Here is a 24,587-nt window from a genome sequence, read left to right as displayed (position 1 = left end):
GTGAAGGTCATTAATATAAGTGAAGAAAAGCAATGGTCCCAGTACTGATCCTTGTGGGACTCCACCTCCCACAGTTCCCTGCTCAGTTAAAATCCCTTCCACTATTACGCTGTGGTTGCTTCTCAATATCAAGAACACAAACTCCGGATTTGCGTTCTTGTTGTAGGTGCCATGGCCTACAAAGACAGTGAACTACAAAGCCCATATGTCCACCTCAGAGTGACTCACGTAACCATGCCCCCTTCCGCACCTCTCCTGTAACAGTATTAGCTCACTGTAAATTCGAAACGCGCAGCCTTCAATAAAAATTGAGGTTGCTGGCATTTCGCTCTCTCTTTCTCTTTTCCTCTCTTCTCTTTTTCCCATTCTTCTCCTTCCCATTCCGCTCTTGCTTCCATTGTCCTCTCCCTGGACTCGCCACCCATTTCCCGTCTCTCTCCCACGTGAGTCCACACGCCAGGAACAGTTTGCAAGGCCTGCAACGGAGCCAGGCCCGAATATCCTCGGTGGCTGCTGGCGGAACGAGGCGCTACGAAGCGCTATTTTTAGAGGTGGTCGAAGAACCAGGAGAGCCACGCACAACCGACGCATCCTGCAGAGCGAGTCCCAAGAAGCAACCGACTAGCTGACGATCAGGTTGCGTGTTTTGGGACAGAAAGGGCGACCAGCTTCCCCTTTCCACCACAACCTCCACAGACTTTGCACTGGAACACAGGAACCATTTTCTAACAACCAACCCAAAGCAAAGGACACTCAAGTAAGGCTATAACTCTGGGCTATTTTAATTACTAACTGGTCAAAACACGACATGCTGATCTCTATCAAACATCTATAGATAGCTATTCAGTTACCCTATATCTGTTTGGTACGCTTCATATGGTATGCTTCTCACTAGCTTTGTCTAAAACCCCTCCATTCATACTCCATCTTGTTCCTTTGTTCTCCGTGAACACGTGTCCGCGGTACACAAACCCCCCACGTAGGAGAACATCCAACATTCCTCACTCATATACTCACACGCACACAACACCTACACACACATGCACTCACATAGTTTGTTATACATAATTGTAGAGAATTGCGCTTTGCCTTTTCAGTACTTTGTGTTTAATAAACTTTATTATATTTACACGGTTGTCTGTATTTATATTACCTTGTGTTGAATTGAGTCAGCCGCTGCTAATCCAAAGAACTTAATACCTTCACCCCTTAGCTAAATCATTTATATTCATTTAGTATTAGCTGAATTATATTATGATTTGGTTAAGATTGACTATAATGTGTAATTTTAATAATAATTAATTTAATTATTAATTTGAATTGCTAATTTATAGTTTGTATAATTATTATGAGACTGATTATTACATGCTGGCGCCACCTGTGAGGATATTGATGTATATCTTCTACAGTTTGGTGCCCCACTATGAGAAGTAGCGGCATGTCCCCTACATTGTGAAATCTGTTCTTGTGGGAGACTGCACTTGCAAGCTCACAAGGATAGAGAATACTGTTATATGTATTAGAGATACCATGCGTGCTTGTGACGTGTGGTTATGCTGCCTAACAGTCACCGTCCTCAGTGTATTCTTTCTTTCTCTTCTTTAAAAGGTTGCTCTACATTGATTTGGTGGTATAGTTTCATTTCAATTGTAGACTAATGTTCATTGTAGCCTACTTAAAATATGAAATAGAACAAAACATCTCTTTCATCCGCTGTTCTCTAGCTAGTTAATACATGTCGGTTGCTTCATTCACGAATACACTCTACACCAACAAAAATGTACCTAGTGCTTACAGCAACAAGGGCAGGCTTGGCTAACTCAATGCAGCCAAGCTAGTGCCAACAACAAGTTAGCCAAGGCATTCCGATCATTAAATATTGCTCTCTGTAACAGCTAACAACATCAGTCAGCGTTTGCTACAGCACACAACTCCGATTGCCTTCGTTGATGCACCCCACATTACAACAGAGGCTAATACTGGCAACAAGCCGATACTTATTCACAGAAGCTACATTTGAAATGAGTTAAAATACAACTATTTTAACATCTATTTCTCACCTAATTTTCGTTCTTAGAAGATTTTAGTCACATTTACTGGTGTAATGAAAACTAAAAAAGTTTAATTTGGCTTGGATACGTAATACTATTCTCTGGCTATGAGCTGGTCTCTAAGATGACAGTGTAACAGGCTTTGCAGTCCTTCTCCCCGCAAACCACACACCCATCATTCTTGGATGCACACAAGCTTTATTGTGTGCTGGTTACAAAAACACGGATATACAAACGAAAAGAAACAGACACAGTAAGGAAGGGGATTACACGGCACGTCGCTCCCGCATGCGTCTCTCATTCCAGCGCCCCAGTTTCACTGAAGACAGAGTATATAAACAATTAGCAATCACTGAAAAATGCCAACAGATGTGGTTACTGGCCAGCTAAACTGTTCCCTCTCTGCCTGCAGATGCCACCCTAACCACACCACCCCTCCACAAACCGGTTAAACTCTACGAGTTTGTCCAGCTGTATTAAATGTTTTTAGTTATATGTTGTATCGTTAAAATGAGCTGAAATTTAGATACTATAACATGTACTTCTCGCCTCATTTTCATTCTTAGAAGGATTTTCGTAACATTTATTAATGAAATGAGAAAACAAAAAAATTTAATTGTGAGCTTAGCCCGTCTCGTCTGCCATCGCACAATGAATGGTGGGATATTAGGTCCATTCTTGTTGGGCAAGGATGCATCGGATGCAGACTCGATATTTGAGGGGAATGAAGACCACTTCTGGGATTTTTAACCGTTCTTGCTTCTGTGTTCTTGCTTTTGGAACAGGACTTGGGCTGTTAAATATGATCTCTCAAAAGTTCACCAGACCGCAAGAACGCACAAGTACAAACACGGAGAAACACCCTGTATTCTACTCTGTTAGCCAGTTCCAAATCCACTCTGAAATGTCTCCTGAATTTCGTATGGTCTTCATTTTGCTAATAAGTCTCTCATGTCTGCACTTTATAAAATGCTTTTAGGAAATCTAAGTAGATAATATCGTAAGCCTTGTTATAGTCAAAACACACAGAAGCTTCTTCAAAGAATACCAGAAGGTTTGTCAGGTTTGCCCTTCCCTTACGAAAACCGTGCTGACTATCCCTTAGGATGTTATTTTCTAGAAACACTTCTAACTTGTGTCTAATGACAGATTCTGCTATTTTACATGTGAAGCAAGTTAAACTGACAGGCATGTAGTTCCCTGGATCAGTACAGTCCCATTTCTTATATATTGGTGATATATTACCTTGTTTCCAGGTATTTCTTCAGTTTCTAAAGACTGACTAAAAATACCTGCCAGTAGTTTAAAAATGATCTCACCTAACTCTTTGAATACCACCATGGCCTGCTGTCTTATTTGTCTTTAGTTTATGTAATTTATCCAGTACTTCCTTATCCTCTATCTCAATATCTGCTGAGACATTCTGAGTACTGAATATGGCTTATGGTTTGGGCATGTATGGCTGCCACAGGTACTGGCTCACATGTCATCATTGATCATTTAACTGGTGATAGCAGCAGAATGAATTTGGATGTGTACAGAAGCATCTTATCTGCTTAAGTTCAAAAAAATGCCTCCAAACTCATTGGGCAGCTCATAATACTACAGAACAATAATGATCCCAAACATACTGCTAATGCAACAAAAATGTGTTTTCCAAACGCAAAAAAAAAATGACTGGCTAAGTCATTCTCCTGATCTGAATGCAACTGAACATACGCTAAATACGGAGAAAAGAACATTTAAGGCAACTAGCCCCAGGAACAAACAGGACCTGAAGATGGCGGGAGTGCAGGCTTGGCAGAGCATCACCAGAGAAGACATTTAGCACCTGGTGATGTCTAAGGGTCACAGACTTACATTATGGTCCCTTGAATTTAGGGGGGGGTGTTGTTATGTACAAAAGGTATGGTAATATCTAGAAGCTGAGAATCTGTGCTTTAACCACATGAAAATTATTTGATTAGAAATCTAAAATAATAGAATACACAGTCCAATCAAGAAAAAAATTGATATTTGTCACAAAGGTTATGGAGGGCACTGTACATCATCTTTATCTCTTCAAACAGTATACAGTAAATAATACACGTTTACGGCTAATTGTTGCGATTTCACTTCCCTAAAAAAAGTATCATACTTATTTTACCCAAACAGAACACAATTTTTTAAAAATACATTGAAGAAGTAAGCTCATTAATAATGTCTTCAACCTCAAAATAGTCTTTGGAAATTAAACTTGGGCTAGGCATAACATGGAGCAACCAAACCATATGAAAGAAAGGAAATGCATTCAACCAGAAGGACTTCTGAGACAGGGGCCTGTGTACCTGGTAGATCTGAACACTGGAAGGGGGCTCTTTGTGGAAGGGCTTGACAGCACTGGCATAGGCAGGTCTCAAATCTTCCACAATAATTCCCTTCAGAGAAGGAGGCAAACGTTATCAATGTGGAAAGGAATGTTATTCTTTGCAGTAGAAATCTCTCAGGTAATTGTGCATGCATTAGTTACCATCATGTTCCCATCCTCATCTTCTGAGATCAAAGCTTATTTTTCCTGTCATGTACATATTGTTAGATATGTTTTAATAAAAAAGAAACTCTTCCTTGGGACATTATTTAAAATTGAATGGACATACTGGACAAAATGGGTTATGTCTAAGCAATTGAACAGCTAAGTCTGTAATTCTTCAATAAGACCTGTACCATTATTGCTCGAAAGATGATACTTTTCAATGGGTAGACACACTGTAGTATCTACCCAACATTATCTTGCTAAATGGCTTAAATTATCTTTGGAGAAACTGAATGCATTTCTTCTTTATTTTTTATCTAGGCAACAACTAAAGAGGATGAGAAACATCTGCAGTGTCCATCCTATGTAGTTCTTCATTTTTTTCAGTAGGCAGGGTTCTAAGCAATCCACTGTTTTCTATTCAATGTCTTCTCTTTATGCTCTAAGGTGTACAACCAAAAGGACGTATTGACACTTGAACTCCAGTGTGCAGTTCCGCCCTACACAACTGACCAGGCCTTACCTCTGTTTTGAGGTCCTTTGCAAGCTTGTTCTGGACAGTGAGGTAGAATTTGAAGAAGAGGCTGATCGTCAGTGTACACCTGTATACAACTAATCCACCAGGGGCAGAGGGGTCAAGGGTCATTTCCTCAGCCAATAGCGAACAGGCTTCTTGCATCAGCTCTTCACTCCATGTCCTATACAGGAGCATCGAACCATTAATACCTGATACTGGTGAGATCTCATTAGATACATACAATTTTAAATAAGAAAAAGGACAAACTTTAGTTGGCTTGCCTAAGACTGCATTTGAAAGACCTAATTTATAAGGAGAAAGTACTAACAGTAAAATGCTGCTTTTAACCCAAAAGAAATGTACACAACTGCATTACAATATTATTACTCCTGTACTTTAAACCATCATTTGCTAAATGTGCACAACATTGCATAAATAGTATCTAGGCTAGCTAAGTTGGCCAAGCAGCAAGCTTAAGACATTTTCAATCTTTTACAGCTAGCTGTTAGCACATCACAATAATAAAAATGTGGGAAAAAAAAGTTGGTAAAAAGCATGCATTCACTGTAGGTAGGTAACATTAGCTGACCTCAACATAAGGCTATTTTCCAGCTCATAGAACTAAATGTTAGCTAAGATACAGTCCTCTCCAAAAGTATTGGAACAGCAAGGTCAATTCCTTTGTTTTTGCTATACACTGAAGACAATTGAGTTTGAGGTCAAAAGATGTACATGAGATGACAGATCCGAATTTCAGCTTTTACTTCTTGGTATTTTTATCTAGATTTTTAAACAACTTAGAACATATCACCTTTTGTATCAGACAACCCAATTTTTAGGTGAGCAAAAGTATTGGAACATGTGACTGACAGGTGTTTCTTGTTGCCCAGATGTGTCCTGTTAGATTGATTGGTTAAACAATAAATAGTTCTGAATGTCTACTCTTGGTTTTAGCCTTGGGGTTTGCCTGTGAAGACTGCATTTGTGTTATAAAAGATAAAGTGACATGAAGACCAGAGAGCTGTCTTTGGTAGAAAAGCAAGCCATTCTGAAACTTAGAAAAGAGGGGAAATCGACCAGAGCCATTGCACAAGCATTGGGGATAGCTTGTACAACAACTTGGAATGTCCTGAAAAAGAAAGAAACCGCTGGCGTACTGAGCAACAGACATCGAACAGGTTGACCAAGGAAAACAACAGCAATTGATGACAGAAACATTGTGAGAGCTGTGAAGAAAAACCCCGAAACATCAGTCAGTGACATCACAAACAATCTCCACAGAGCAGAGGTGAAGGTATCTCAATCAACCGTTCAAAGAAGACTTAGAGAGCAGCAATATAGAGGCTATACCACAAGATGCAAACCACTCATCAGTAGTAAGAATTGGAAGGCTAGATTAAATTTGCAAAGAAGTACAGAGATGAGCCACAAAAGTTTTATGGGCTGATGAGACCAAGATTAACCTCTACCAAAGTGATGGAAAGGCCAAAGTGTGGAGAAAGAAGGGATCTGCTCATGATCCAAAACATATAAGCTCATCTGTGAAGCACGGTGGAGGAAGTGTCATTGCTTGGGCTTGCATGGCTGCTTCTGGAGTGGGCTCACTAATTTTTATTGATGATGTAACTCATGATGGTACCAGCAGGATGAATTCAGAAGTCTACAAAAACATTCTGTCTGCCAACTTACGGAGAAATGCGTCCAAACTAATTGGGAGGAACTTCATCATGCAGCAAGACAATAACCCAAAACACACTGCCAACACAACAAAGGACTTCATTAGGGAGAAAAAGTGGAAGGTTTTAGACTGGTCAAGTCAATCACCAGGCCTTAACCCCCCAAAACAAACATCAACTGAAAGAGGCTGCAGTAAAAGTCTGGAAAAGCGTCACAAAAGAAGAATGCAACAGTTTGGTGATGTCAATGGGTCGCAAGCTTGATGCAGTTATTGCATGCAAGGGATATGCTACCAAATATTAAGTGTTATTTACTTTCATTTACTTAAATACTCTCTGTTCCAATACTTTTGCTCACCTAAAAATTGGGTGGTCTGATACCAAAAGGTGCTATGTTCTAAGTACTTCAACACATCTAGGTGTAAATACCAGGAAATAAAATCTGAAATTCTGAACTCTTGTCTCATGTTCATCTTTTTATCTCAACTCCAAATGTATTCAATGTATTGCAAAAACAAAGGAATTGGCCTTGCTGTTCCAATACTTTTTTTCCCAATCCATTTAATTTTATCCTAATGTTCATTCACAGCCACTGCAGTTAACTTACAGTTCAGAATTGTGATGCAGGCATGGAATTGTTAGCCCCTTTGCACAGATGCCAGATTTGGTTAATCCTCACCCATTTGGGTAGTATTGTACTTAAGACTTTATAAATCCAGATGTGAGCATCACAGAGACTTAGAAAATGGCTTATATGAAGCACTTGTACCATTTACAATGCTAATTTATTGTATTGCAGATTAGTTTTTATTAATAATTGAGGTAGATTTGTTTTGTTTGGCAAAACTGCTAAAATAAAGTTCTAAGAAGCTAAAAGTAAGCAGTGTAAAACATTTTGACACACTGTGGTACACATATCCAAATATGGAATCATTATCTCTTGTATGTTTTTCTATACTCTACAGTTTGTAATATCTTGTTGCATGGGGATGGTACAACATTTTACAAATGTTACCATTTATGATCACTCCAAGGGAAATTCTTATGTTAATTTATTTTTATACCCTACATAACAAGTTCTAGTCCATTGAGATACTAATACCTAACTTTATTTACAATAAGATTACAATAAAATAGTCCACCATCATAAAATAGTTGGAAATGTTCTAGCTTCAAGGTAAACCGGTGCACAAAACATAACAACTGAGCTACCTACAGTATGAACGCTTATACTACAGAATGTGAACTGACTGAATTAGAGAATAGCACAAACCTCTTGAAAGATTCAATTCAATTTCATTGTGAGTAGTATGAATTCTAACATAGCAGGCCACCGTGAGCCACTATGCTAGCACTGCTCAGGGTACGCTAACAATGCCCCTCTACGTTCAGCACAATAGCTGTTCGTATAGGGGCAATGTTTGAATTACCAGCCTCAATACAAATATTCTAAGCTGAGCATTAATAACAACAATGATAACAGTTGTCCATTATGACCAATGTGAATATAACAATATGTAAATATGACAACATAAATAACTGAAATGTTATAAGCAGTAAACAGTAATCTTCGCCAAGTTTGTATGTATCCTCAGTAGACAAGCTTCCTTCTCCTCTTCTGATCCATTCACTAAATTCATGTCAAGATGACAAAAATTTGCTTTCGGCCATGCTGATGAGTTGGCTAATTTAGTAAAATCTACCAAAACCTGAAGGAAAAAACATTACTCTACAAATGATTGTATATTACAGTGTAACGTTCTGGTTGACTGAACAACACTGAGCTGTAGCAATCATTCATGGTGTTGCACAGGGTTCTCAATCATTGTTATAAACTTCTAATAATCCATGCCACTGTTGGAAAGCTTATACTGTCCTCTGTATACTGTATAAAAGAGTTATCAATCAAACCAAAATAAACTGAAAAAAGTTACAACAGCATAAAATCAAATAGGGTTTTGCATATGGCCAATGTAAATTTCTACCCCCACTTTCTAATTGCAAGTTTATTTCTCATACAAATTTTCAAGACAATAAAGAACCACCGAATCTTGAAACGAACATATTTACATGTAAACCAATGGTAAGATTGTGTATTTATTCCATATTTATTTATAGATATTGATAGTAGAATGATGGTATAATTACACAATAATTCCTCATGCTTATTTTTGTATTCAGTGAGGAGCGTTTTTAACTAGTGTATTTGCATAACTTTGGGCTATTGCTTTGCCTTGTAGCGATGACAAATTTTTGTGTACAAATTTTTGGGGGTGAAAGAATATTTTGATTGTCCAACGTGTCATGCTAATTGCAGATAAGACTGGGTGGGGGGGCTTTTTAAATGGACGAACAGCGTAACAATGGTGGAGCATATAAATTCCATATTTGGTTGTTATGTATCGTCTACTAATAAAACTAAAATACAGATTTTTTCCACTCATAACTTATTTGCAGGAGCAATGAATGTCTGAGTTCTGCAATCTCAGGATACTGGCTTACGGGCCACTAGGGGGCTTGTGCAAAGGGGTTAAATTATTGACTTTTATAATAAAAATAATTTGAAAAAAAAAAATTAACTCAGGAGCTAATGGCTCCTAAACTTAAAATGTTAGGGGCCAGTTCTATGACTTAGGGGGCAAAATCACCAATGGATTTCCCGATCAGTTAAAAACAAGCATGGAACCATCCAGACCCACGGCACAACTTGAATTCTGACTGATATAGCCAGGGCAATATTTTCACTGGAGACTTGATACCACCTTATAATATAACCTTACTTCAATGTCCCAAGTCATTTGTGAATGGTTGAAACAGATTTTGAAAAGAGACACTTCATGCTACAAGCATGATAACAGCAATGACTGTGCTGTGAAGTTTAGGTAGCAAACAACAAGGCTGAATCCTTTTGACAGAATGTACATAGAAACTATACGGTCAGATTGCGTAGTTTCACTCACTGTGGCCAAGCGGAATCAATAACGTTTCAGAAAATATATAACATCAAAAGATTTAATTCAATGTTCTACTGGGAGTTTGCCGTTTATTGAGGGTGTGACAGAAAATTTCGGTGGCGCTCACTGTAAGGGCAAGTTCTTCACATTTACCGTTCGATTGAGCAAGTACCATGCGCAGTACATTTTTATGGGTTAGTGCTGTCAGACTGTGCTAGCTACTTTACATGAACTTTGTACGGTGATCAATAAAGGCTAACAGCACAGTAGCAGTTACTGCTTGTCACTTGTACCACCACTGTAATGAACAAAAAAAGGCTACAAACTACCTTTTCTATGAGAAATGTGTTGTCAAGCTCATGCGCATACACTGCTGGTGACATTGTAAAGCTCTGTTTTGCCCTCCGTGCTATATAGGTAGCTAGCTATGGCACGTCGTCATCTCTGTAACATTATTTGTTGTCCTCCATGTGTCCATACATCTGTATCGGTGGTTGTCGCTGTGTGTCCTTAGCTCCTACTGATACGTGCAGGATAGCATCCGCTAACTAGGTTAACTAAAGTAGGTGATCCGTACGTGCTAACTAGGTTAGCTAAAGTAGGCTATGCAGGTGGTGCTTCCTTTAGTCGGAGTAGGCGAAACGCGAACATGTTAGGGAGAGCTAAAGTAACATTAGGCGATGAAGCTGTGCTTAAAAATGTTGTGCCGTTCCGCAGGTGGTACGGCACAACATTTTTAAGCACGGCTTTATCGCCTAACGTCACTTTAGCTAACCCTAACATGTTCGCGTTTCGCCTACTCCGACTAAAGGAAGCACCACCTGCATATGCGTCCCGTTTTGCCTACTCCTACTAAACGAAGCAGCACCTGCGCATGCGTCCTACTAAACGTCCCTCTCAGGTCGTCCGTTAGTGAGTGAGTGAGTGACCACAATTTGCCACACATAGCCCACGGCGCCAGTTACTGCGCGCTGTGGGGAAAAAAAATATATATATATTTTATATATATAATTTTAACAGCTCTTACCTAATATATCTAACAAGATGTAGGGTAGTTTGCAGAAATGTGCCCCTTATCAGACCCCCAAAGGAAAATAGACTGTGTTTACTGTGTTGACAGGGAGTCAGAGCTCAGCATTATGTAAATCTTATGTTCTCCATATTACAATGCAACTGTATTTGGTATTGTTGGAAAGTTGACATTATGGAAAACAAGTGGGAGTCTTTGGTGGTGGGGTGCTGTCTAAATGACAAGATACCTATGGGTCAGCGCACAGCCAGATACCAAAGTTAATGTGGTGTTGTATGCTTACAGAGATGGAGCAAGCAAGATCATTTATATGCAGTTTGTTCATGATTGCGTGTTCATTTGATGACTTCGGGTTTTCCTTTCATCTTTGGGTATTAAGGGGAAAAGTGTAATGGTGCAGGGAGAATCCTGCACGCATTTGCATATAGCCATCTTACTACACACACTTTTGCACCACTGAATATTACAATTATTGAACACACTGTGCAATAAACTGCATTCTGTTTAACCTGGCATTCCTTTTAGACTGCTACTGCGGCAGTCTGAGGGTCCGAACATAAAAATAGAACTGCACCCCTAGCAAGATACGCAACTGTATTTATGCAGGCTACCCACGCTAGAGACATGTCCGCTTCTACCAAGATAGATAACAATCCGTATTGAGCCACACTACTGGCAGATCACTTGTGGTCTCCCTCTCTGCATAACTGTTAGCACAGAGTAAAGGTTAAAACATTATTTTGTAGTCAGATAAGCAAGACATCATTAAATAAATCCCGTTCCAGTATCACTGGATAAGATGCGTTCCTTTGCCACTCAGATACTACCACTGTTTGGTGTATCTGAGGGGTTTCTTACAAAGAAAGTGCTGTTTTTTCCTCCTCCTTGAGGATTTAGACGAATTATCACAATAACCCCTTCATGACTTTAGCATTAAAAATATAAATGTTAAAACATAAACATATTTAATTCATTTTGCACACACAAGTATATTTCTGCATTGATTACTGGTCATTAGTTTTGCATGTAGCCTTCAGTTTTCTCAGAAAAGTATGTTTCAGGGTTCAAATGTGTCACTGCGTGCTGAATCCAAGGGCATTTTGACCCCTATGTGCAATCCTCCTAATGGCCATGATGCCCAAGTCCTGAGATTGTTCAACTCAGACTTTCAGTATAACCAAACTATGAGTGGAAAACACAAACTCTGTCTTATAGCTTTATTAGTAGATAATTCAGGACAACTACACTGAAGACGGAGTTTCTAAGCGCCATCAATGTCTCACTGGTCGTCCATTTACTAAGACCCCCTCCCTGCAGTCTCATCTGCAACTGCACCCCCCACGCATGACACACTGGACAATAGTGTCTATCTGGGCATTCATAAAAATATTCTTTCACCACTCAAAAATCGTATTCCGTCATATCAGCAATATAAACCCAAAAATAGCCCTTAGATATGCCAATACAGCAGTGAAAACTCTGCTCGCTGAATAATTAAAGACTAATTTTTTTAAATTATACCATGTCATTCTACTGTCAACATCTGGGACTAAATATGGAATAAATACACAACTTTACCATTTGTTTTACATGAAGAGATGTCCCTTTCGAGACTGAGTGGTCATATACTATGTCTTGGACAATCCGTTTGTGAAATATACAGGCATTTGTGACGCCTGGGTACCTTCCAAAACAGCTGTGCGTAATACCACACGTTGTTTACAGTGTTGTTATCCTTAGTAGTACAATGTGGCTTGATCGACAATTAATCTATCCAGTTGGTGACAGAATAAGCTTTCTTACAGTGCCTTCAGAAAGTATTCAGACCCCTTCACTTTTTCCACATTTTGTTACATTACAGCCTTATTCTAAAATTGATTAAATTCATTTTTATTCTCATCAATATACACACAATACACCATAATGACAAAGCTAAAACAGGCTTTTAGAATTTTTTTGCCAATTTATTAAAAATAAAAAACTGTAATATCACATTTACATAAGTATTCAGACCCTTTACTCAATACTTTGTTGAGGCACCTGTGGCAGCGATTACAGCCTCGAGTCTTCCTGGGTATGAAACTACAAGCTTGGCACACCTGTATTTGGGGTATTTCTCCCATTGTTCTCTGCAGATCCTTTCAAGCTCTGTCAGGTTGGATGGAGAGCATTGCGGCACAGCTATTTTCAGGTCTCTCCAGAGTTGTTTGATCGAGTTCAAGTCTGGGCTCTGGCTGGGCAACTCAAAGACATTCACAGACTTGTCCCAAAGCCACTCCCGCGTTGTCTTGGCTGTGTGCTTAAGGTCATTGTCCTGTTGGGAGGTGAACCTTCACCCCAGTCTGAGGTCCTGAGCGCTCTGGCGCAGGTTTTCATCAAGGATCTCTCTGTACTTTTCTCTGTTCATCTTTCCCTCGATCCTGACTAGCCTTCCATTTCCTGTCACTGAAAAATATCACCACAGCATGATGCTGCCACCACCATGCTTCACCGTTGAGATGGTATTAGTTAGGTGATGAGCGGTGCCTGGTTTCCTGCAGACGCTTGGCATTGTGGTAAAAGAGTTCAAGCCTGGTTTCATCAGGATTGTTTCTCATGGACTGGAGAGTCCTTTAGGTGCCTTTTGGCAAACTCCAAGCGGGCTATCATGTGCCTTTTACTGAGGAGCGGCTTCAGTCTGGCCACTCTACCGTAAAGGCCTGATTGGTAGAGTGCTGCAGAGATAGTTGTCCTTCTGGAAGGCTCTCCCATCTCCACAGAGGAACTCTGGAGCTCTGTCAGAGTGGCCATCGGGTTCTTGGTCACCTCCCTGACCAAGGCCCTTCTCCCCCGATTGCTAAGTTTGGCCGGGCAGCCAGCTCTAGGAAGAGTCCTGGTGGTTTCAAACTTCTTCCATTTAAGAACGATGGAGGCCACTGTGTTCTTCAGGATCTTTAATGCTGCAGAAATTTTTTTTCTACCCTTCCCCAGATCTGTACCTTGATAATCCTGTCTCGGAAGTCTACGTACAATTCCTTTGACTTTAGCGCTTGGTTTTTGCTCTGACATGTACTATCAACTGTGGGACCTTAAATAGACAGGTGTGCCTTTCCAAATCATGCCCAATCAATTGAATTTACCACAGGTGAACTCCAATCAAGCTGTAGAATCATCTCAAGTATGATCAATGGAAACAGGATGCACCTGAGCTCAATTTTGAGTGTCATAGCAAACGGTCTGAATTCTTAGCTCAGCGTAACTGAAAGTTTTGGTTTCATTATAGCTGCATTACGCATTTAGTCTGTGGTTGCAGTAGAAGACACTGCACCTGGCAAAATTTTATCGATGACTTTCATCATTTCTTGGAAAATATTATTATTGAGAAATTCTGAGCATGGCTAGGGCATATGTTTGCTGATAGACCTAGCTGATATACTGTTTTCTGGACTAAGTTAGAACTGAGGAACGGCAGCATTGATTTTGTCTCTGTTTCTCTACTGAACACAGATAAGATTTCATCATCCAAATATAGTGCAGAAAATATTTTGGTTATATACATTATTTTTTAAATTGAGTGTCTTTAAATAGGTTAGTGGTATTCTATGATGAGCATATTTCACACTGTAACATTTAATAGCTAAGTAGTGTTTTTGCTTAATGCACCGGATGTGACCTGAACTGGAATTTTGCCAACACGACAGTTGAACATAGTTTTAATATCGTCCCATCCCCATACTAGAAAACATCACATATGGATAGCACAGAAAAACATACAAGAGTTAATGATTACACATTTAGGTACTGCACCACATTGTGTGATGTTTTTGCATTATTTTTTAAAATCTGATATCAATTTTTCATCTTAAACCTTCATAAGGGCCACATGTATATGCTGTAAAACAGACAAAAAACATTTTATTCATTGCTGGAAAGATTTTGGATGTTTCAGGGCCCCTAGATATTTTAGGCCACTGTAGTGACGGAAAGCTTATAATTCCCACTTGAAAATGATGGAACAGTGAGTTTCTTGAGTCAAAACAGTTGATTTGTGGTGAAATACATGATTATTTATTTACAGCAATGCATAATTTAGACATTTTGGATAGATTTGTAGACACTGAGTACACGACTTACTTTCTGCTTCATAGATCTTTAGTAGTTTTGCTTATCCACTCTTAGATTTTACGCACTTGTGGTCAAGGAGTTTTTTTTCCAGGACATGTATAGTTTAACCTGTTTTATATATGATATTTCATTGCAAACTAAAAAAGAACAACTTCATTTTAGCCTTTTTGCCAAGATGATTGCATTTGTGGCACTTTATTTCTCACTAAATTATGAATATGAATGAATCTAAGTTAGTATTGGAAATGGTACAAATGTCCTGCTTAATTTAAGGCATTTTCTCAAGTCTCTGTGATGCTCCCAACAGGAGTTATAAAGCTTTAAATAAGGTACTCCCTAAATGGGCAAGGACTGGGCAGATTTGACATCTGCACAAAGGGGTTAAACATTAAAAAGACCAGATTTGTGTTATTATATCACTGAGACAGGCTAAAACTATGTTTCCCATAATGCTTCACCTTTCAGATCAACAAAATTTCCTCTATTGAACCATTCTAATGCCGCCAACAGGAATGTCTGTTGTGATCCGCTGTCCTGACCCACCCCTATTTTAAGAGCCTGATTAAATTGCAAGGACAATTTCTCAGACTTGATTCTATGGAGGTATTCTATCAAAGACTAGAAACTTGCAAACAATATCAAGCTTCGGGAGAAAAACCCCTAGGGCATGATTGTACTTGATTGGTTTTGAGACATACCAGCTAAAGATGGATTACGTCATCAGAGTCTGTTGTATTTGTCACACAATATCTGATAGTTTGGTCATAACTATGACATTTCTCAATAAGTAATAAAAATCTACATATCGATTTTGCTGATGTGAAGCCTTGCAGGGCTCAACATTAAGAATTTGTTCTACTGTGTTCTATTTGCCCCAGCTACATTGCCACTGGCATAGCTGTCAAATAACTACTTTTATAAGGAGAGTTTTCACACTGTTTTCATTAAAAAGTGCCAATCTACAGCACTAGTTAAAAAAAGCTAATTAGTGCCACTAAAGTATGGATGAATTTCATCGTTCTGAGTAGTTTCCACCAATCCATGTGAAGTTTTGGAAATCATGGACTTCTCCTTTGCCTGGAGATTCTGAACTTGTTGTTTAACCGAGGATAAAACAATTATAAAAGTAAACATAGCTGCGAGCAGCAATGAAGGGGCCAAGCACGAATGGGGCGCCAGGCCGACAAGCAACCGGAGCATCCCCTGAAGACGACACCAGTCCGTTGCAGGGAGAACGGCACAACCCTCTACCGTTCTACAAAGTTTTGTAAAAACCGACCAGTCGGCTGTAGGGGCCGCCATAGACTTCCATGGCAGAAAGCAATTGAAGCATTTGTCAAAAAAGTTTAATTTGTGGAAGATCACAGCTCTAGGACAAAAAATGTCTAATTTGCGGAAGATCCAATGGGCGGGGCTTATGGGTCCTTATTGGAAACTTGTTACCCTTGACGAGTTGCACATATGTGCAAAAGTTCATGACTGTGGATCAAATGGGGCCGGAGATATGCTTGTTCAAATTATCTAAGAAAAACACCTTTTTGCTCATGACAGCGCCACCTTTTGGCCAATCGGCCACATATTTCCTCCCTGTCCATATAGAGTGCCCCAATACATGTGTGCTGAGTTTCGAAAACATCGGCATAGCGGTTATGCCAAAACAGAAAATGAGCTCTCTAGCGCTTGATCAGGCCGAAAATCGAGGGTTAGCCTCCACTCATGGCTGCTGATGTGCCTACCAAGTTTCATGGTCTTCGGAGAAACCGTTCAGAATTTACACACCTTCATGTTACAAGCCACACCCTCCTCAATTTTCATTGGCTCATTGTGGCCATTTACATTGCTTTATTCAAATTCTCTGAATAACTTTTGGTCAGGACCATCTGTAGATCATATGGTCCGAATTTGGTGGTGATCGGATCAACGCCCTAGGACTAGTTCGCAAAAGTAGGTCAAGGATTCAGGGAAAACAATCTGCACAACTCTAGGACAAACGGTTCAAAAGTTATAAGCAAAAATGTACCTTGAAGTTTGGCCTGTTGGTGGCGCTACAGAGTTCGATGGATTGACCCCAAATTCGATGCCTGGATACATTGGCCTATCCTTGATCAATGTGCCAAATTTCATAAAAAGTTACCAATGGGTTCTATGGGCTGCCATAGACTCCCATTGCGGAAAGTATAATAATACTAACGATTACAATAGGTGCCCTGCACCTTCGGTGCTTGGCCCCTAATTACAATAGGTGCCCTGCACCTTCGGTGCTTGGCCCCTAATAATACTAACGATTACAATAGGTGCCCTGCACCTTCGGTGCTTGCCCCCTAATAATACTAACGATTACAATAGGTGCCCTGCACCTTCGGTGCTTGGCCCCTAATAATATGTTCAAGCTAATACATAGCCTAGTTAGTTTGTTCTCTTAGTCGCGTAGCTTGCTAGCAATAAATAAAGGTAGTTGAGTTGGACAGTTACTTTTTTATACTTTATATAGCCGTTTTACCTTACGAGTAAATATGTCCAACCAATTGACATTTTAGTCGGTACAAATATTAATGAATGATCAAGCTGCAAGGCATAAGTTAGTTATTGGTAACTTAAGCAGCTTCGATAAAAAAATGAATGAATGATAAAGCTGTAACATTAGTTATTGATTCAAAGGTTCAATAGAGAAAGAACAGCTGTAAAGTTATTCATAAGAAAGCCTTGGTACAGATATGAAGGAATGATCAAACTTTAACATTTGTTATGGCTAATCAAACCTTGGTACAGAAATGATGGAAGTTGTAGCATATATTCCAGGATGGCAGAAACATCGTTTTCTCTTTGACCTGAATAAGATATAGGGTACTGGCCCAATTGTATAAGTGACAGATCAATCATCTGGCCCACACCAACAGTGGCCCTGAGCCAGGGGGCACTCCTTATTGTCGAGCCCTGCCTTGTAACTTTGTGTTTACAGAACTATGCAATGCCTAACTTGCTTTTATGAAGCTCTCGCTGTTGCCATATGCGGTTACATGCTTTAGCATAGCATTCAGCAGTATAGCTTAACAATTCTGGATAAGGCGTTCAATGAAACTTCTGCTTCCATTTAGACCGGCAGGGTTGCTTGCATTTGGCAACTAATCTTAAATATTAAATTGCCAATGGAATTTTTTAGTCACATTGGTGACCATTTTACACACCATGTGGAGCCCTGAAAAAAGATTTAGTTTAAAAACTTAAACTAACATACTGTAGCTTAAAGCAGGAGCTACACGATATAAGTAGCTGAGCTGATGGCAGATAAATGCTTTATTTCATTTGGAGGACTATTGTTCCACAATATACTACTTAACCCCTTTTTGCACATGCTAAATCTGGCCCATCCCTGCCCATTTAGGGGGTACCCTATTTAATAGGGGGTACCCAGATGTGAGCATCACAGAGACTTGAAAAATGGCTTAAATGAACCAAGACAAGACATTTACAATATTAACTTAGATTAGTTTATATTCGTAATTTGTGAAGAAATGAACTGCCACAAATGCAATTTGTCTAGGCAAAAAAATCAAAAATGAATTTGTTCTTTTTTAGTTTGCAATGAAATTCTGAGAGATCAAAAACTCTGACCACAAGTGCGTAAAATCTAAGGGTGGATATGCAGAACTACTAAAGATCTATGATGCAAAAAGTAAGCAGGGTACCCAGTGTCTCCAAATCTATCCAAAATGTCTAAATTATGCATTGCTGTAAATCACAACATAATCATGTACACTACTGGTCAGAAGGTTTAGAACACCCCCGTTTTCAAGTCCAGTGAATGACCTGAAATGGTACAAAGGTAAGTGGTAAACTACCAGAGGTTAAAAACGTTTAGGTTATCAAAAACTGAAAAATAATGTACATTTCAGAGTTATAAAAAAGGCCTTTTTTCAGGGAACAAATAATGGGGTAACTTTTCTGCAGCAATGGAAGTAAATTAAGCCTTGACAGTTGATGCAAACAATTCCTACAGGTGTCATAACTTTTGTTGATTACTTACAAACCCTCTGTCTGTATAAAATCAGTGTTGGAACAGACTGTATTACTACACCCTCTGAAGCATGATTTGGACAATATTGCACTGCAGGAAGCAGTATATTGCTATCATAATGGCGAGAAAAAGGCAATTAACAAAGGAAGACAGACAGACCATTATAACCCTTAAAAGTGTAGGTCTTTCCTTTACAGAAATTGCAAAGAAAGCCTAGGTGTCAGTGAATACAGTTTCCTACACCATCGAAAGGCACTTGGAAACTGGAGGAACCTCTGGTCTGGCAGACCCAAAACCACAACAGAATTGAGTGATTGGCGGCTCACAGGACAACAGCTTCAAGCACAGCTTAACAGTGGTCAAAGTAAGCAAGCCTCAGTTTCAATCCTTGCCCATTAGGGGGTTCCCTATTTAAAGCTTTATAACTCCAGATATGAACACCACAGAGACTTGAAAAATGGCTTAAATGAAGCAAGACATTTGTACCATTTAGAATACTAGCTTAGATTACTTTATATTCATAATTTTGACAGAAATAAAGTGCCACAAATGCAACTGTCTAGGCAAAAAATCTAAAATAAATGAGCACTTTTTTTAGTTTGCAATGAAATACTGAGAGATTGCATATATACAGCAAGTTAAAGCATACATCTCCTGGATCAAAAGCTTCTTGACCACAAATTCATAAAATGTAATGGTGGATATGTAGAACTACTAAAGATCTATGAAGCAATAACTAAGCAGTGTACCCAGCGTCTCCAAATCTAGCCAAAATGTCTAAATTATGCATTGCTGCAAATCACATCAGATTCATGTATTTCACTACAAATCAACTGTTTTTACTCAAGAAACTCACTGTTGCATCATTTTCAAGTGGGAATTACAAGCTTTCCGTCAGTACAGTGGTCTAAAATAGCTAGGGGTCCATAAACATATCCAAAATCTCTCCAAAAAGGAATAAAAATACAATTTTTGAGTGGTGAACAAATATTTTTATAAATGCCTAGATAGACAATATTGTCCATTATGTCATGGGTGGGGGGTGTAGTTGCAGATGAGACTGCAGGGAGGGGCTGCGTTTTAAATGAACGACCAGAGGGACAATGGTGGTGCTGCGAAACTCCATATTCGGCATAGTTGTCCTGTATCGTCTACTAATGAAACTAAAACAACGCTTTTCTGTTTTTAACTCATACTTTGGTCGCAGTAGCACTGAATGTCTGAGTTTCGTAATCTCGGCACGCCGGCGTGCCGACCACTAGGGGCTTTGCACTAAGAGGGTAAGATGAAACATTGATATCAGATAATGCAAAGACATGATCACACAATGTGGTACAGTACCTAAATGTGTAATCATTAAGTCTCGTATGTTTTTCTGTACTCTACAGTATGTGATGTTTTCTTGTATGGGGATGGGAAAGCACTTTGGTGCAACTCCTGTTGTTTTTAAATGTGCTATACAAATAAAAGTGACTTGACTTGACATTATAACCGTCCACCACATTTGGCAATATTCCAGTTCAGGTCACATCAGTTGCATTAAACACAAACACGACTTGACTTAAACCAATGAATGCTTATGTTACAGTATCCTCATTAGATCCTCATTAACCTATTTAAAGACTCTCAATTAAAAAAAAATAATGTATATGACCGAAATATTTTCAGCAGTAAGACTTACATTTGGATGATTAAATCTTATCTGTGTTCAGTAGATTGAAAGAGAGACAGAATCAGCGTGGCCGTTCCTCAGTTAACTTAGTCAAGAAAACAGTATATCAGCTAGGTCTATCAGCAAACATATGCCTTAGCCATGCTCAGAATTTCTCAAGAATAATAATATTTTCCAAGAAATGACAAAAGACATTGATAAAACTTTGCCATGTGCTGTGTTTTTTACTGCTACCACAGACTGAATGTGTAATGCAGCTATAATGAGACAAACATTTGGTTACGCTGAACTATAAAACGCTATTCCAAAAGTAAAATTAGACATATTATACATTGTTAGATAGCTTATTCTGTCACCTATTGGATCAACTAATTGTCAATGAAAGGACTACAGAAGACAACAACACCGTAAACAACGTGCAGTATTACGCACAGCGATTTTGAAGGTACCCAGGTGTCACGAATGAGCATATATTTCACAAACAGATAGTCCAAGACAATATATGAAGCCAGAACAGAGAGTTTGTGTTTTCAACTCATAATTTGGTTGCAGGAGCACAGAATGTCTGAATTGAGTAATCTAGGCATGCCGGTGTGCTGAACGCTAAGGGCATTGCGCAATTCAGTAGCATACTAAATATGAAGGATGTCTGTTTTCCTCCTTTCTTCCCATTTGTGACAGGTGCTGGAGAAAAGGTCCGCAAGTTGCAAATCTTGAAATCGCGCTAAATTTTTTTTTACTGTTTTCCTTTTTTTCATATTACGAAAGTTAGTGTTGAAGAAGTCACTCAATAGAATAAACAACATTTTTAGGGTCACTAAATACTTATAATTTGTCAGCAAAGTCGGCTTGTTTTAGTGATTCTTACAGCCGGGTTTTGGAGGCGTGATGGGGGTGCAGTTTAATTAGCATGTTTGATTTTGTTGGCTATTGTCACTTTGTTTCGGTCAAGCCACCGCCCATAAATAAAGCCGTGTGGTAGTAGCCTATGTTTGTTTACTGTGTGAGGTTGCTACAATGGCGGACGCTCAATCAGTAGGTGAGAGTATAAGCTTTCTAACGATGTTAACATGTCTAATTTTGCTTTTGGAATAGCATTTTATAGGTTAGCGTAACCAAACATTTTCTTACCATGGCATTCGCTCTATATATGGTAGCATTAAAAGACGTTGCACCTAAGGAAACGTCAACGATTTTTCGTAATTCCTTGGAAAATACCATTATTATTGAGGACTTCTGGGCATAGCTAAGCCATATGTTTGCTGATAGACCTATCTGACATCGTTTTCTGGAGCAAAACAGAAGCGGATAGAACTGTCATTGATTTACTGTCTCTGTCTCCATCTACTGAACATAGATAAGATTTCATCATTGCTATGTAAGTATTACTGCTCAAAATATTTCGGTTATATACGTTATTTTAGAAATTGAGTGTCTTTAAATAGGTTAGTGGTATTATGTAATGTGGATATTTCACACTGTAATGTAAAAGTTAGTTAGTAGTGTAATAGTTTTTGTGACGCATACAACAGTGATGAGGAGAGTGTTGAAACATTGCCAAAACATGGTGGACGGCTGAAAATTGTTTTCATATCGTCCCATTCCCATACAAGAAAACATAGGAGTGTACAGAGTATAGAAATACATACAAGAGTTAATTATTACACATTTAGGTACTGTGCAGCATTGTGTGACTATATTTTTGCATTATGTTTAAATTATATCTATGTTTCATCTTAAACCTTCATAAGGGGCTCATATGCTTTACAATGGACAAAAAGCATTATATTCCTTTTTGATTCAGATTTTGGATTTGTTTCTGGACCCTTAGCTATTTTAGACCAGTGTTAATAATTTAGACATTTTGGGTAGATTTGGAGATGCTGGGTACACTGCTTAGTTTTTGCTTCATAGATATTTAGTAGTTCTACATATCCACCCTTAGATTTTATGAGCTTGTGGTCAAGAAGTTTTTGATCCAGGACATGTATACTTTAACCCGCAATCTCCCAGTATTTCATTGCGAACTAAAAAAGGAGCAAATTCATTTTAGATTTTTTGCCTTGACCATTGCATTTGTGGCACTTTATTTCTTACAAAATTATGAATATAAAGTAATCTAAGCTAGTATTATAAATGGTACAAATGTATTGCTTCATTTAAGACATTTTTCTAGTCTCTGTGGTGTTCACATCTGGAGTTATAAAGCTTTAAATAGGGTAACCCCTAAATGGGCAAGGATTTACAGGTACTCTAGTGGGGGAGTGGTTGGGGAGGAGTTAACTAGCTATTGTTCCCACCCATTATCTCCCTGTGAGAAGTGTGAAAAGGAGTACCAACATTCAGATCACTTTCATAATCTGTAAAAAACTGAAAAATGACCTTGCCCTACTTGAGGACCAAAACACCAGCACCTGTCACATTTTGTAATTGCCATTTGCACTACTATATTGCATGCGCCAGTGAAACTCACTCAGAGAGCACTAGACCTGAAGCATTTGCACTCCTCTGATACACCTGACTGCAAACCACAGTCACATAGCGTATTGCAGGAGGGCTAGTGCAGATTGCAAGGAAAGCTCGTATTGTTGAGAACTGGCAAATCAGGCTACGTTTACACCACCTGGCAAAAGTGATCCAATTCAGATTTGTGGCAGAGATCAAAATTTATTTATTTATTTATTTATTTATTTATTTATTTATTTATTTAACCTTTATTTACCCAGGGTAGGTTCGCTGAGCACGGATGCTCTTTTGCAGCAACACCCTGCTTCACACTCATACACATTCACACCTCGGAGCTGCCCAGTACAACCACAATCCTCTATTGTTGGCCACTGAGCAGCTCCACTGTAAAAAAAATGTACTATGAACGTGTACCCAGGACACAGCACATGGAATCAGATATTATCAGATCCATTTTGGGCCACATTTATGTGGAAATAAATCCAATAGGAATCACATATCTGCCTGTCATTTAAATGTACAGATCAGAATTTCCCGGTCATTCCTATTTGCACGTCATTCAAAAAGCAACAATCTCATACTTTTTTCGCATTTAAATGATGCGTATCGTATATCATGTGCACAACCACTCTACGCTGGTAATGGTGAATGCTAAAAGAAGTTAAACAGGATGAAGGCCTGTCCAGTGGCGAAAACCAAGGTTACACTCTTTTAAGTATGTGGGGCGAAGGGTCAGAGTGAACAGGGGATGTTTGCCGCGAACCTAAGATGCTTCGAAAAGCACCACTTTGAATTATTATGACTTTTGGCTTATTATGACCAACATCTACCCGGAGGTATACTTTCAAATAGTGTGACAATTTTCATGACGTATAATTAACTGAAAACTTTGTTTTAGGTTACTTATGTTTCATTTACATATATGATAATGCAAGGTAAATTACTAATATTTCTTCTATATCCAAAATATGTCGCAAAATGTACTTTTAACAATTTTGTGAAAGCCAACCTGCCAATCAGCTGGTTGCTAGTGTTCTTGGCCAGCACAGTGGTTGGTGCCATGCCTCCATAGCTGAGCCGAAGGTCTTTCACAGTGTTGGTGTCCTCTTCAAACACAACATTCATTCCACAGGTTACTATGGCAATGTCATCCTCCCGACGTTGGGACTGTTTGAAAGCTGAGAAGTACTGGCCCTGGAACAGAACAAGGACCAAAACTTTGGCCAAACATTTTCATAGCACTCATAGCAGTGAAATACCAACAAGTAGAGACACTTAAAAGTGCATTCTAAGAAGTCAGCCCAATGCTCCAGTCCCGTTTCGTTTTCTCTTGGATATAAACAGGAAGGTAATCTAGGCATTTCATAGTGAACTTTACTGCGACATGCCAGTAATCTTGCCAAGTTACTCACCTTCTTTGTGTAAGGGAGCTCTACAGAAAGCAAAATCTCATCTGGTTTCATAGCGGTTCTTCTGTAGCCAGGAAAGAATTTGTCGTCCATCTGAAGAATTCGTTTTCCTCCTAGACCACAAATTCTTATCAGCAATCTCATTAATATTATCTTTTATTATTAGCACTAAAATTCTTAT

The 24,587-nt window shown here is 39.0% G+C and overlaps 1 protein-coding gene across 2 annotated transcripts in view; it reads right to left on the bottom strand.

The window, feature by feature from the left end:
• The window catches only part of xdh (xanthine dehydrogenase), a 333,897-nt gene that overhangs the window by 189,232 nt on the left and 120,078 nt on the right, over positions 1 to 24,587 (bottom strand). For both annotated transcript variants that reach the window (XM_064308058.1, XM_064308050.1), the window contains 4 exons: positions 24,410 to 24,519; positions 24,007 to 24,191; positions 5,087 to 5,261; positions 4,379 to 4,468 (listed from right to left, as the gene is read on the bottom strand). In XM_064308058.1, the coding sequence (XP_064164128.1) occupies positions 4,379 to 4,468; positions 5,087 to 5,261; positions 24,007 to 24,191; positions 24,410 to 24,519 (560 nt within the window). The remainder of the gene's footprint in view (positions 1 to 4,378; positions 4,469 to 5,086; positions 5,262 to 24,006; positions 24,192 to 24,409; positions 24,520 to 24,587) is intronic.

Source organism: Anguilla rostrata, chromosome 1 (assembly GCF_018555375.3).
Source record: "Anguilla rostrata isolate EN2019 chromosome 1, ASM1855537v3, whole genome shotgun sequence".
Taxonomy (NCBI): Eukaryota; Metazoa; Chordata; class Actinopteri; order Anguilliformes; family Anguillidae; genus Anguilla; species Anguilla rostrata.
This window is presented reverse-complemented; position numbering and strand designations above follow the sequence as displayed.